The sequence below is a fragment of the Manis javanica genome, chromosome 1, assembly GCF_040802235.1.
Source record: "Manis javanica isolate MJ-LG chromosome 1, MJ_LKY, whole genome shotgun sequence".
In the NCBI taxonomy this organism is placed as follows: domain Eukaryota; kingdom Metazoa; phylum Chordata; class Mammalia; order Pholidota; family Manidae; genus Manis; species Manis javanica.
This window is the reverse complement of record NC_133156.1, coordinates 91182801-91198253: the sequence shown is the minus strand read 5'-3', so window position 1 is coordinate 91198253 and position 15453 is coordinate 91182801. Positions and strand designations below refer to the sequence as shown.

The 15453-nt window shown below is 41.2% G+C and overlaps 1 protein-coding gene across 2 annotated transcripts in view; it reads right to left on the bottom strand.

The window, feature by feature from the left end:
* TBCA (tubulin folding cofactor A) overlaps positions 1-10949 on the bottom strand; it is a 104619-nt gene extending 93670 nt beyond the window's left edge. Inside the window, exon 1 of one of the 2 annotated variants that reach the window (XM_037000166.2) lies at positions 10792-10949. In XM_037000166.2, coding sequence (XP_036856061.2) covers positions 10792-10943 — 152 coding nt within the window. In that variant the 5' untranslated portion in view covers positions 10944-10949. The remainder of the gene's footprint in view (positions 1-10791) is intronic. The other variant, XM_037000173.2, reaches the window with a different exon arrangement.
* Between the last annotated feature and the right edge of the window lie 4504 nt (positions 10950-15453).

Genomic DNA, 15453 nt, shown 5'->3' with positions numbered 1-15453 from the left:
ATGAAAACCTATATGCCAACAAGCTGGAAAACCTAGAAGAAATGGACAACTTCCTAGAAAAATACAACCTCCCAAGACTGACCAAGGAAGAAACACAAAAGTTAAACAAACCAATTACAAGCAAAGAAATTGAAACAGTAATCAAAAAACTACCCAAGAACAAAACCCCGGGGCCGGACGGATTTACCTCGGAATTTTATCAGACACACAGAGAAGACATAATACCCATTCTCCTTAAAGTGTTCCACAAAATAGAAGAAGAGGGAATACTCCCAAACTCATTCTATGAAGCCAACATCACCCTAATACCAAAACCAGGCAAAGACCCCACCAAAAAAGAAAATTACAGACCAATATCCCTGATGAATGTAGATGCAAAAATACTCAATAAAATATTAGCAAACAGAATTCAACAGTATATCAAAAGGATCATACACCATGACCAAGTGGGGTTCATCCCAGGGATGCAAGGATGGTACAACATTCGAAAATCCATCAACATCATCCACCACATCAACAAAAAGAAAGACAAAAACCACATGATCATCTCCATAGATGCTGAAAAAGCATTTGACAAAATTCAACATCCATTCATGATAAAAACTCTCAGCAAAATGGGAATAGAGGGCAAGTACCTCAACATAATAAAGGCCATATATGATAAACCCACAGCCAGCATTATACTGAACAGCGAGAAGCTGAAAGCATTTCCACTGAGATCGGGAACCAGACAGGGATGCCCACTCTCCCCACTGTTATTTAACATAGTACTGGAGGTCCTAGCCACGGCAATCAGACAAAACAAAGAAATACAAGGAATCCAGATTGGTAAAGAAGAAGTTAAACTGTCACTATTTGCAGATGATATGATACTGTACATAAAAAACCCTAAAGACTCCACTCCAAAACTACTAGAACTGATATCGGAATACAGCAAAGTTGCAGGATACAAAATTAACACACAGAAATCTGTAGCTTTCCTATACACTAACAACGAATCAATGGAAAGAGAAATCAGGAAAACAATTCCATTCACCTTTGCATCAAAAAGAATAAAATACCTAGGAATAAACCTAACCAAAGAAGTGAAAGACTTATACTCTGAAAACTACAAGTCACTCTTAAGAGAAATTAAAGGGGACACTAATAAATGGAAACTCATCCCATGCTCATGGCTAGGAAGAATTAATATCGTCAAAATGGCCATCCTGCCCAAAGCAATATACAGATTTGATGCAATCCCTCTCAAATTACCAGCAACATTCTTCAATGAATTGGAACAAATAATTCAAAAATTCATATGGAAACACCAAAGACCCCGAATAGCCAAAGCAATCCTGAAAAAGAAGAATAAAGTAGGGGGGATCTCACTCCCCAACTTCAAGCTCTACTACAAAGCCATAGTAATCAAGACAATTTGGTACTGGCACAAGAACAGAGCCACAGACCAGTGGAACAGATTAGAGACCCCAGAAATTAACCCAAACATATATGGTCAATTAATATTTGATAAAGGAGCCATGGACATACAATGGCAAAATGACAGTCTCTTCAACAGATGGTGCTGGCAAAACTGGACAGCTACATGTAGGAGAATGAAACTGGACCATTGTCTAACCCCATATACAAAGGTAAACTCAAAATGGATCAAAGACCTGAATGTAAGTCATGAAACCATTAAACTCTTGGAAAAAAACATAGGCAAAAACCTCTTAGACATAAACATGAGTGATCTCTTCTTGAACATATCTCCCCGGGCAAGGAAAACAACAGCAAAAATGAGCAAGTGGGACTACATTAAGCTGAAAAGCTTCTGTACAGCGAAAGACACCATCAATAGAACAAAAAGGAACCCTACAGTATGGGAGAATATATTTGAAAATGACAGATCCGATAAAGGCTTGACGTCCAGAATATATAAAGAGCTCACACGCCTCAACAAACAAAAAACAAATAACCCAATTAAAAAATGGGCAGAGGAACTGAACAGACAGTTCTCTAAAAAAGAAATACAGATGGCCAAGAGACACATGAAAAGATGCTCCACATCGCTAATTATCAGAGAAATGCAAATTAAAACTACAATGAGTTATCACCTCACACCAGTAAGGATAGCTGCCATCCAAAAGACAAACAACAACAAATGTTGGCGAGGCTGTGGAGAAAGGGGAACCCTCCTACACTGCTGGTGGGAATGTAAATTAGTTCAACCATTGTGGAAAGCAGTATGGAGGTGCATCAAAATGCTCAAAACAGACCTACCATTTGACCCAGGAATTCCACTCCTAGGAATTTACCCTAAGAACGCAGCAATCAAGTTTGAGAAAGACAGATGCACTCCTATGTTTATCGCAGCACTATTTACAATAACCAAGAATTGGAAGCAACCTAAATGTCCATCTGTAGATGAATGGATAAAGAAGATGTGGTACATATACACAATGGAATACTACTCAGCCATAAGAAGTGGAAAAATCCAACCATTTGCAGCAACATGGATGGAGCTGGAGAGTATTATGCTCAGTGAAATAAGCCAAGCGGAGAAAGAGAAATACCAAATGATGTCACTCATCTGAGGAGTATAGGAACAAAGGAAAAACTGAAGGAACAAAACAGCAGTGGAATTACAGAACCCAAAAATGGACTAACAGGTACCAAAGGGAAAGGAAATGGGGAGGATGGGTGGGCAGGGAGGGATAAGTGAGGGGAAGAAGAAGGGGGATATTAAGATTAGCATGCATGGGGGGGAGGGAGCAAGGGGAGGGTGGGCTGCACAACACAGAGAGGACAAGTAGTGACTCTACAACATTTTGCTAAGCTGATGGACAGTAAACGTAATGTCGTTGTTAGGGGGGACCTGATATAGGGGAGAGCATAGTAAACATAGTATTCTTCATGTAAGTGTAGATTAAAAATTTAAAAAAAAAAAAAAGAAAAGAAAGAAAGAAAGAAAGAAAGAAAAGGGGGATTACTCCTTAACAGGATAAAACTATTGGTAAATCAAAGATCAACGCATGCTTTAAATATCCTTAATGTTCATCACTTAAAGGGTGTCAGATGATCAGCTATGGAGGTACTCTTTTCTGATAATATTCCTTTCTCTTAATTTAAAAAAAAAAACAAAAAAGCAGTTACTGTGTGCTGACCTCCAATGAGTTCTGCACAGTGGTATAGAGGGCATGTCAAAGTGTGGGCAAAGGGTCTGTTTGTTTCTATGCAGAAGATCAAGGCCTAGCTTGGATACCCAGAAAATGAACTAAGATACGATATGAGGAGGAGCTTCCGGCATCAGCACTCTCTGGAGGACTTGTGCCGGGGGATGATCATCAAAAAGCCTCCACAGGGATCCGGATGATGCTGCGGTCGTGGCTGCATCCAGCCCACCGTCTCCTGGACTTGCCATAAGAATGAGGAGGGAGATGTCTAGGCTGGCATGTGCATACAGTGAGACAACGAATTTGACCGGATCTGTACTGTTGGAACTCAACCAGGAGTTGGGAGGGGTGCAAGTTGTAGCACTCCAAAATCTCATGACTATAGACTATCTATGGTTAAAAGAACATATGGGATGTGAACAGATCCCAGAAATGGGCTGCTTTAATTTGTCTGATGGTTCAAGTACAGTTGGACAATATCCATCATATCATAGATAAATTTTCACAAATGCCTAGGGTGCCTAAATGGTTTTCTTGGCTTCACTGGAGATGGATGGTAATTATAGATTTGCTTTGTTTATGTCACCATATTCCTATTATGTTAATATGTGTGTGCAAATTAGTTAGTAGTTTAAAACCTATACATACTTAAGGTACAAAAAGATATGTCAAAGAAATAATCAATCCTCCCAAGTTTCCCTCATATGCTACATCTATAGCTTTTCTTCTTCCTTCCTAATTACAACCCTTAAATAGAATTCGTGCCTCATATCGAATTTACCGACTATCATAATTCCTCCAGGTGGTAAAGATACCTCGAGACAAGTGCTGGGCATAGAAGCCACAGGGCATAAATCTGCAAAGAAGTAAAAAGCTAACCTTTGCAAACAATATGGCTTCTCTCTCACTTACCAACTTTACATTTCCCTGTATGGCCCCGGAAGATGACTGGTTAGCCAGAGACGGGTAAGATTCCTCAAGGGAGGAACAACCTAAGACAGGCACAGTCGCAGGGGGGCCATCAGGTGAGAATTTGGGGATCAACAGAGGTAAGGCTCAGAACCTCACCCCCCCTGCTTTGAGAGAAATCTTCTGCATCCGTGGATGTCTTGCTGCCCTTGTCTAGCCTGGATTAAAACTTAGTCCATAGGCACACACCTGATCATCTGATCATCTACATTTGCCCTCTTACAGCACCAAACTATGTTTTCTACCTTTATCTTGCATCTACCTACCACTTCAGCATTTTATTAAAAATAAAAATAATAATAATAATAGGAGAAATGTGGGATCAACATATAAATCAAGTACAAAAATCAAACGAATATTCATATTTGACCTGATTGTTTATAGGTCATATTGCATGATCAAAACCGAAAGTTTCTGTGAATGCCCTTGTACTGTTCACCATGTAAGAATTTATTCACTATGTAAGAATTCGTTCACCATGTAAGAACGTGTTCGTTATGCTTCAGAAGATTGGAGACTGACGAGAATTAGGCTTGAGATGGATTAATGATTGTACATTGAGCATTGACCTCCCTATACTGAATTTTATTGTTGTTAACAACCATTTGATCAATAAATATGAGAGATGCCCTCTCAAAAAATAAATAAATAAATTAAATAAAATAAAATAAAAAAAATGAAAAGCAGCTACTTTAGGAAACTAAAAAAAAAAAAAAAAAAAAAAAGGTCATTGATATATTTTTTTGCTGGGGCTCTGGAGTACAGAATCAGTTTACAGCAGTTTCAGCAGTTTACAGGAAGATGGCCATTACAAAATCCTAGAGATTACTCAAAAACACAAGCTTCATGTTTCACCATAGCTATCAATAAGATAAACAACTAAAAAGCAAGTTTTTATCACAACTTAAAGAAAGCAAGTTTCAGGGTCTCTCCTGGGGATCAGTAACCATTTATGCTTATATCCTCTTTCTACATTGTTTATATGATGATGCTAACAATGGCAACAGTTAACATATATCAAACATTTACTACATATTAGGCATTTGGGTTGTGTTTTACATAATTATCTTATTCAGTTCTCCTAACACTATAAAAAAGATACTATCATTTGCCCATTTTCCAGCTAAGAAAACTGGATCTTTAAAGGTTAAGTAACTTGCCCAGGGTCACATATGTAGTATGTAGTGAGTGGAGCCTGGGATTCCATCAGTTTAACTCTAACAGCAACAGTAACTACAGTAACTATTATCCTGTAACTGATAATACTTAACTGATTCAGTGGCTCCCTATACCTATTAGGTAAAAAAGTCCTTAGTGAGTAAAGTTTCATCCACTCATCTGTTCACTGGGAAGACTTGTTGATTATTTGTGTTCCAGTATCTTACCAGGTGATTGATTCAAAGATGTAGGTTCTGAGTGAGGCTGCTAAGTAAGTGACATATGATCAGTTACATCTTTGAGGTTATTAAAATCAGCTTTATTTGGGCATCACAGTAAGAACTGTCCTTCTAAAGATGTATTACTGGAAATGGAATGTAAAATTGGCAGATCACACATGTAAGCATTTATATTCTAAGGATTCTGGACTACTATTATTAACAAAATTTTCCAACCTTGTTTATTACAGATTTTCCTAAGTTCCTACCAAACAAAAAAAGAAATGAAAACACAAAACACATCCACATATACACACACACACAGGTCAAAAGATCTTTCATTTCCACATTTAATTTGCACAATAATATAGCTTATGTTTGGGGAAACCTGGTCAGGAGTGGCCTTAGCTTTCTCCCTTTCCAGCTTGAAGAGACATCTGGTCACCAGCTGTGTAGCTCCTAAGAGTCACTGCTTGCCAAGTAGCTGGCATAAAGTTGTGAAGAGCTGACCACCTGCAATCCATTTGGACACTGCCTTTGACCATCACTTTGGGGAACTGGATACATTACAGAAATTCCAAAAGAACTTGGCTAAATTTCAAGATAGGAAGTTGGTTATTTTGGCTGAACTAACTTTCACTGAAATCAAAGAGGTATATGTATAAGAACAAAAGATTAACAAAGCTCCTAAAGCTTACAGAAAATTAACAGGGCATATGTCCTTAACATCTTCCAGACATTGTCCACGATACTTCTATCCATCATTACTTTAAATATGGGAAATATATGAACTAAAGCTAAGAGGGTAAAACTGTATCTCTATGTTTATGTAAGTATATGTGTCACATTTTTCACTTTAATCTTAGTACAACATGGATATTCAGTGTTCAGTGAAACATTATATATATAAATATATATTTAGTAACATGGATATTTTACTTAGTTTTCATTTGTTTTTATGCCTGCTGTACAAAGTATATATCATACACAGCTGTATACCAGAGGTAGAGATATAAAACTTGGGAAGATGCCACAGTTTGGGAAAGGTGTTTGTTTTATTAAAAAAAAAAATCAATACCATTTCCCCACAGATTCATGATGTAAAATTCTATAATCAAGACTTGTAGATTTGTAATTATGGTATGTCAGCTACATTTAAACAAGAGTGTTAAAAGATTGTTAAAGTTAAACTAACACAATTGCAGTGTGAATTGTCCTAGTCTCATTCTAATCTACTGGTGTCACTTTCATTTAATCAGAAGAAAACTATGGGCCAATGTCAGTTCTATTTCCAATGCCCTAACATTCTTTGTTCACATTGGATTTTAAGCTATTACCAGCCTAAAATGGTTAAAAAAAAATACTATTTTTAATCCATTAATTTACTTACCAGTGAGCTAGTTTAGCAGGCTATATTGAAATTAAGCTGGTTTAAAGTTACGTTGTTCTTGCAGAAGAAGTTCTTGAATTTACCATATATCTATTTAAAAAACAAACTTATTTGATAAACACAAATCCTCCTTGGGAAATAATGGTAAACATATGCCATTTAATATTAGCTGAAATACATTAACAGTTAACACATCAGACCTGTATTTTCTTCTATTTTAGAGAAAATTATTCTCTAAATCACAATACAGAAAAAAGCCACTGTGCCAAGGACTCAAACTTATAGGATGAATTTAAGTTTTAATGTAAGGTACAACACTCAATTCACAGTTGTATCAGCAGATAGTCAACAAATCACAGCACACATGCATGCACACACACACACACACAATGTTAGCTAGTTACAGAAGATGTACTATAATATAAATCATCCTGGTTTGCCAGTAACTTCCCCAGTTTAATATAGGTTCTACATTCTGGGAAAACCCTCACTCAGTCCACCAAATGGAAGGCAGGAAGGCAGGAGGGAATTTACAGTTATGCACTGGAGAAGAAAATTGGGGAGTAATATTTGGTAACTCCTTGCTAGGGCTGCCAGATTAGCTGTGACTCAGTCACAGAGATCATTAGTTCTAGCAATCTACCTAGAACATCCAAATAAGAAGAGCCTGCCAGACCCAAACCTACCAACCAATATCCATTAACACATGTGAATAAAGGCTGCTACTTCAAGAACTTAGTATGATTACGCACTCAGCCCCTAGTGCACACTTCTCTAGTTTAACAGCCAGAATTAGCCCTGGAAAAGCAATCAATCCTGTTGAAGGGGATATTTCAGAAGTCCTAGGAGTTAGAGGCTCAGTACAACTCAGCCTCATTGCTGTCCAACTCATCTTACAAGCCTTCCCTAGTAAATGAACTCTTTCCTTGTTCCTAGAGATCTAACCTCTCTTGAAATCCATTTCCAGAAATCACATCCTTTGCCTTTGTTACCATATGAGGTAACAAAGTTTCTCTAGGACTATCATATTTTGAGGCCCTGAATCTTCTACTTTCCTTTCTAATGTGGCTGCCATCCACTACACTGCACCCACCATTTTGCCAAGGCTTTGAAATGCGCCTCTTCCACTAATTGTTTGCTCGCTCTCGGTTGTTTCCATACTCCCATCTGTAAAATTTGACCTGCCTGCTCAGATTTCTGCCTAAAACCCACTATAGGGAAATTCTGGATCACTGAACTATTCGCGCAGAGTGATTAGATACTAAATTCTAAGGGTACACCTTCCGAGTATAGTCTATCCAAACTGAACTCTAGGACTAATACCTAGAATTATTTCTGGTGGCTCTCAATTTCTGGCAAGAAAACTAAAGGAATTGGGGACATGCATGGCTTTAAATCTCTTCTTCCAAATAAAAATTGTGTCTTCTGAAGAGAAATGAGGCTATAGTAAATGAACATCTGACTGAAAAAAGTGCTGAGAACAAATGAACATCTTACTAGAAAAAAAGTGCTGAGAACAAAAATTGGATTTTAGAAAATTGTTTCAAGAAATCAATGAACAGAATCCCATTAACACAACCAAAGTGTGAATCATGAAATCAAGAAGTCTCTGAAACTATATTTGGAAAAAGAAAAATGCAAATCTTTTTATTATGAAAAATTTTATACATACATATATATATACACACAGAATGAAGCTCCATGATCATTCAGCCCCAACAATTATTAACGTTGCTGCATCTGCTTCATCTATTTTTTTCCTTGCTGAACTAAAACGTATAATTGAAAAAAGAGGATACTAAGGCAGAAGATGGAAAGAGTCATAGTAAAATAATTTCCAGGAGAAAAATTAAGAAGAGGAAATAAGGAACACAATTTATGGATTTAAATGGCTATCTACCCAAGCAAAATATGAGTAATAAACACCTGGAATAGAAATTTTAGGTTTGCTAAAAAAAACATCATTTTAGCACTTATGGGAACCTACACAAAATGTCAACAGAAAGCCATGAAAAAAATGTAGTAGAGATTTCCATTAACTTATAAGCAATTTGAAATATTATACTACGTTATGAAGGGGTTTCACAAAAACAATAAATTTACTAAAGCACAAAGAATCACAATTAAAGTTTGGTAATGCTGTTATTTAAATAAACTAAAGACAACACTATTTCCAAGCAGCTTCCACAGCTACTTGGGATTTTTTTGAAAGCCTATGAACTTAGCTTATTATCTAAATGAGTGTGTTTTCTCTAGAGTATGTATTGTAACCATATAACTACTTAAACTGAAATTTATAAATGAGTATAGATCATTAGGATGCTAAAGATCATACAGGTTATTATGGGAAACCACCATTAGAAGTTATTTCTCATGACTTTCAGTCTAAAGCATTCTCTATTATTACTTCCCTACCTAGATTATGTGAGGTGACATAACCAAAGTCAGTCTAGTAAAAGTTACAACATAACTCTGGAGAGAGACGGTGGAAATTATTTCTATTTTCAATTATACATCTTAATTCCCCTATTACCACACATTTTTAAAAATACTTTTTAAAGCATTGTAGCTTAAAATAAAAATCTGTAGATGATTTTCCTTACTCTACCACTAACTAGCACAATTATCTTAGACAAGTTTAGTTTTTCTATTTTAACTTCACTAAACCCCCGTTTCTCTTCTGTAAAATGGGAATACAAACAGTACTTTAGTTAACATTTACTAGCCAGTTGCTATTCGCCACATACTGTGTTAAAAAGCATGGCAGGACTTTATTCCAAAAACTGCACAAGGTATTTCATTTTACAAATGGGGAAACTGAGGCACCATGCAATGTAGTAATTACCAACACATAATAAATTATTAGTTATGCTGACTATTAATCAATAGTCAGTATTTGAACCCAAGCAGTCTCACTTCAGAAAAGGTTGTGCTCTTAACTACCATTCACTTTATCTCCTTCCTGCCTTAGCAATAATGCTCTAGGAAAGTACAGTGCAACGCTTGCAAAGTCTAGGATGCAATATCCTAAAAAGTGAATTTATCCTCCCCTTTGCCTTGTCCTTCCTCTGGTAGAAATATAAAATAAAGGGAGATAAGGTGGGCAGAGAGGAAAAAGCATGATGGCTAGCCATCAGACATCTGCAAAATAACCTGCTTCTTCAGAGGGCTGTTTACCTTTTCTCTTGGAATGCCTCATCAAAAAGTTTGATCTTCTTGGGTCTAAACAATAAAGTTCTCATGAACACTGAAGTGTCAAACAACAATCAGAATGACGGCCAGTTACTAGCCTGACCACCCAGTAGTTATTTAAGTAGCATCGCACAGGCTTTGAAGCGAGCATCAGGGAAGTTGGAAGAACGTGCTCGAAGTTCACGCCCCAGTTCTTTAAGACTGCGAGTCCCGCCTGCCAAGTCAGACCACAGGACTCCAAAGGGGCTCATGTTTCATGAGGCCCAGCCTCTCGGCGTCCCCTTTAAACTCTCAACTGGCTTGCGCGTCCACCTGAGGGCAGGTAAGGGGCTAATCCTCCTCCCTTGCAAGTTGTGCAGGGAGACCGCGGCGCGGGCGCACAGGAGTTACGACCAAAGCCGGCAGCCCCCTCGGGGTGGGAACGCCGCCCCTCCACCCCCCGACCGCGGGCGCTGAGGAGCGGGGCTGGGGCCGCCGCCGCCCAACGGTGGGTTTTTGAACAGAAAGCGAGGGGAGTGGACGGCCGGACCCAAAGACTAGGGCACCCGCGCACCCCGCTCCAGCCTAGCCCGTCCCAGCCCGCCGTGGAGCCCCAGAAGAGGCCTGCAGTTTCACGCCCGCCTCGGGCCTGCGCTCCCCCGGGCCTCTCGGGCCGCCATGAGGCGAAGGAGAAGAGGCTCTGCGGTCTGCGCCGCGTGCGGCTCCTTACCGCTTCACCACGCCGGTTTTGATCTTGATCTGCCTCACGCGAGGATCGGCCATGATCCCTCGAGCGCCGCGGGAAGGAGGGGCGGGAAGCCGGGGTAACCGTGGACGGAGACTGCGCGCAGGAGGCGGGTGTGTCGGCGTCCCCGCGCGCATGCGCAAACCCCGGCGCAACGCAGGCGACTTGGCCACAGGGCCGGCAGGGCGGGGGAGCCGGGGTCGCGGGCCTGAGCTGGTCACTCCTCGCGCCCGCTGTTCCCCGCCTACACCAGTTTCCCCTCCCTCGTCTCGATCGGAGAGCCCTCCTTTTAGTGCTTGAATAGCCCTCCTTACTGTGGACACAAGTTATACGTTTTTCCCGGTCTCCGCAGACTTGGCGTTTTGGGAAAGTTCGGTATCAACCAAAAGTTGGTTTAGCCGCGACTTTGCGAGATAATCCGTTTAATGGACGGATTGACCTAAAAATTATATTAAGCATTTTTTTGTGTCATCTGGGGCAAAACGATGTATGTTTAATGAAATACACTACCATCATGCAAGCAGTCAAGAAAATCCTTACCCGCTACCTCAGACCCCTGCAAAAAATGTTTGTAGATAAGTTCCTCACAAAGTTAATGTCCATAGATAGGACTTGCAAATCATCACCTCTAGTGTATCGAAAATATTCCAATTACAAAAATGTTTATGGCACACAAAAGCTTGGGCTGACATTTGAGGTTCCACCCTTTAATGGCCAGATGTCACTGGGCAGGTATGCTATCTAACCTCACTGTCTGTTGCCTTGTATACAAAATGGAAATACTATCTACTTTACATAGTAGATAATGAATATCCAAGCTCAATAATGCATGACTCACAGTAGATGCTCAACAACTTATGACAATAGTATTTTCAAAAAAACATGTTTGTTGCATAAAATGAGGTGCACCTCCAGTCAGCATCTCCTGCTGGAGTCATGTAACTCCATGGGATAATCGTGGGGCAAATACCTTTGAAATTGAAATCAGTCAAAGGGAGAAATAAAGTTTAAGAAACCTGTTTATATCTTACAAGCAGTTGTCCCATCTCTCTCTAGACCAGGCTGCTGCAGAAGAGAGCTCAACCTAACCTCTCTGGTACAGATAAGCCCTCCCTTGCCCTTGTAATTACCTATTGATATGTAGATGGACCACTTCTCTCCACCTCTTGAAATACCTATTGATATGCAGATGAAATAAAGCCAGGTGAGAGATTCTGGAAATACTACAATTTTACCCACAGCCTACCCCTCCAGAAATCTCACCTCACAATCTACATGTTCCCTGTCTTCCACAATGGCCCCTGTGCAAGAAAACTGGAGCACTGTAACCAGGCTAATAACATAAAAAACAACAGCAATAAAATCATGATAATCTTCAAGCCAGAGGCTTCAGCCAGGTTCAAAGTCCTAGGCAGATTTAAATCCATAGCTGGTCCATTCCACAGGCGGTCAGTAGCTGAACAGGTAGGGAGTTCAGAGTAATCATCATATGGCAGCCGCAGCCAGAGGGCAGGGCCAGGCCACAAGGACTATAGAAGAAAATAACCTTAAGGGCGATAAGATACATGCTTTAATGATACCAGCATAGGCAAATCTTGTCCATCAGGTAGAATACATGCAAGAGAATGGTCCTGTGATAGAACAGTGGCAGGAATGGGATCTCGTCCTTGTCTAGTATACTAGACATTCACCCCCGTCCCTGTGGGTGTTACAGATAGGTCAGTATATAGGGCTATGGGAGATACATGCACCACTGGCCATAAAGATAAAACAAAACTTCCCCATAAGATGCTCTTACCTCCCAGACGTTTTGGGTACACTACTGTGATCTTTGGGGGCCACTCTGCTGTTACTCCAGGAATACACACGAGGTCAGCTTCCAGACCTTTTCCCTAAGATGCCAGAAAGGCCACCCATCGCTGGTCCATGTGTCAAAATGTTAAGGACCACATCCATTCAACAGTGTCTCCAGGGTTTAATCCAGTTGGGGCTGGCAGGAGGATGTTGCTCTGCTGGCCATATCCTGGCTTCAATAACTCCTCTTTGGTTTGCACATACAGTTGTATAGAAGAGGCAGCAAAGTGTGTAGCATATCCACAGGGCTCAAGGCTCCTTTTCAGGGCTTCTCATTCAAATGCCATGTCACTGTCTATAAGTGAACTGACCAGCCCTGTAGACTGTTGGTATCTGACTTAAGAACAGATTTCAACAAACCATTGTACCTCTCTATCATTCCTGCCCCAGTAAGGTTACATGGTACATGAAACTTCTACTTTATTCCTAATTGCTGTACCCATTCTTGTAATGCATGTCCAGTAAAGTGGGTACCTTAATTGCTCTCAGTCACCTGCAGCTGGCCATAGGCTGCAAAGAGACATTCTAGGCCCCTCTTGGTGGTTTGCTGATCTGCATAATATGCAGGAAAAGCAACCAATAGCCAGTAGCCATGTCCACACAAGTCATGGCATAACGATATCCTTCTGATACAGGCAGAGGCCCAATATAGTCTGTCACCTGACAAAGTGTATCAGCCCCTTTACTATTGTCCCATGTTGTTGAGGGACTCTGTGTAAGTCCCTCTTAGAGCACACAAGGCACTCCCTCCAGGCTCTGCTGACTTCTTCAAAGGTCAATGGCAAGCCCCACCAATGGGCTACAGCCCACATTGTCTTTTGCCCCACATGCAACAAACGCTGATGTAACCATTGAGCTACAAAAGGGACAGGCTTTCCTTCTAGCTAGTGCACCTGGGCCAGTGTGTCTGCTGCTTCATCATTCCCTGGGGAGGTCAAAGACAAATGGCCAGTCACATGATATATGGTAACAGTCTTAATCTGACCAGAGGCCCATAGGTCTTGCTACAACTCTTGCCCCCAAAGGGGCCAGTGACCAACCATCCACTTGGCATGGTACCACATTGGTCATGCCCCAGGGTCAAGCCCCAATAGACAGTCCAACTGTCAGTGCAGACAACTAGGGGAGGGCTCCTGGGTGATCACGAGCCATACTGCCCACAAGTCAGCCCACTGGCTGCTCTTCCCATCTCCATCCTCCATCCGTATTGTCTCAGTCATAGGATGGAAAGCCACAGCCCTCCACTTTGGGGGCTGCCCACTACTGGAGCCATCCTTATACCAAGCATCTCCAGGTATAGGGGCTTTTCCCTACTGATAAGGACTCTCAGCTACTAATGACTCAAAAGCAAGTTCTTCCTGCTTTCCACTGGTATACATCGCTGACCCCAGTAAGTGTTGGAGTTAAGGAGCTAATAGAGAGGGTGCTACACTGCTATAAGTATGTGCCCCATTTGGCCAGTGTAGGCATCGGTGTAACACCACTCCATGGCCTTTGTGTCAAGTCTCACCCCCACCCCGCAATGGGATAGGTGGTTATTACCTTCATTGGAGCTCTTCTGGTGATGGGCTCCATAGCCAGCAAGGTGTGGTACACAGCAGCCAGTTGCTTCTCTATCAAGGTGTATCGGACCTCTGCTCCTTTCCATAGTTGCAACAAGAACCCAATGGGTTGGTGTGTCTGTTCAAGCCACTGCCAAAGACCCCAAGTATAACCATCCTCGGTTACATGAACATCTTGCTCACAGGGACTTGATGAGTCCATTACACTCAAGGACTGTATGGCCTTGACTGCTCACTTAGCAGCAGTAAAAGCAGCTGCACATGTCTCATCCCAGTCCCACCTGATGCCCTTTCATACCAACCAGTATAAGGGCTTCAGAATTTGTGCCAAGTGCAAGATAAACACTCTCCAGTAGCCCAGAAGACCCAAAAACTCTTCTAAGACTGCTACAGTGGTAGCGGTAGGGAAAGCCTGGACCTTGTCTATGACTGCTTCAGGAATAATTAGTTTTACCTGACCAGACAACCCCCAAGAATTTTACAGACAAACCAGGTCCCTGAACCTTGGTGCTGTTCACAGCCCATCCTTTCTCCTGTAGATGTTAAAGCAGCCTAGGAACTACCCCTTCTAAATCTTCAAGAGAATCAGATGTGAGCATAATATCATCAATGTAGTGATACAGCTGCACCATTTGTGGTTTCTTCCATGTGGCCAAGTCCTGGGTTATGAGTCCATGGCAAATGGTGGGACTGTGGAGATATCCCTATGGAAGGACAGTGAGTGTCCACTGCTGGCCTTCTCACATGAAGGTAAAATGTTCCTGACTTTCCTGTACTATGTCAATAGAGAAGAAAGCATTAGCAAGGTCCACAACATAATGATACATCCCTAATTCATGGCTTAGTGTGTCCCTAAGGACTGCCAATGAGGGGACAGCAGCATGCAAAGGGGGTGTGACTTTATTCAATTCCCTGTAGTCCACAGTCATACTGTGAGCCATACCAGGAGCCATCTGGCTTTTTCACTGGCCACAATGGGGAATTAAAAAGACTATGAGTGGGCTTTATGATGCCCACCTTCTCCAAGTCCTGTAGAGTTTCACCAATTTCCTTGTGCTCCCCAGGCATTTTATACTGCTTAGTATTTGTCACCCACCAAGGTACAGGCAGAGCTACAGGTGGGTGCTTAGCATGTCCCCTCAGAACTGCCTTTACCACATGTACCCCTCAGTCTGAACTCACCTGCAGTGGACTGTAACCACATATATCCTGTAGGATATCCACCCCCAAA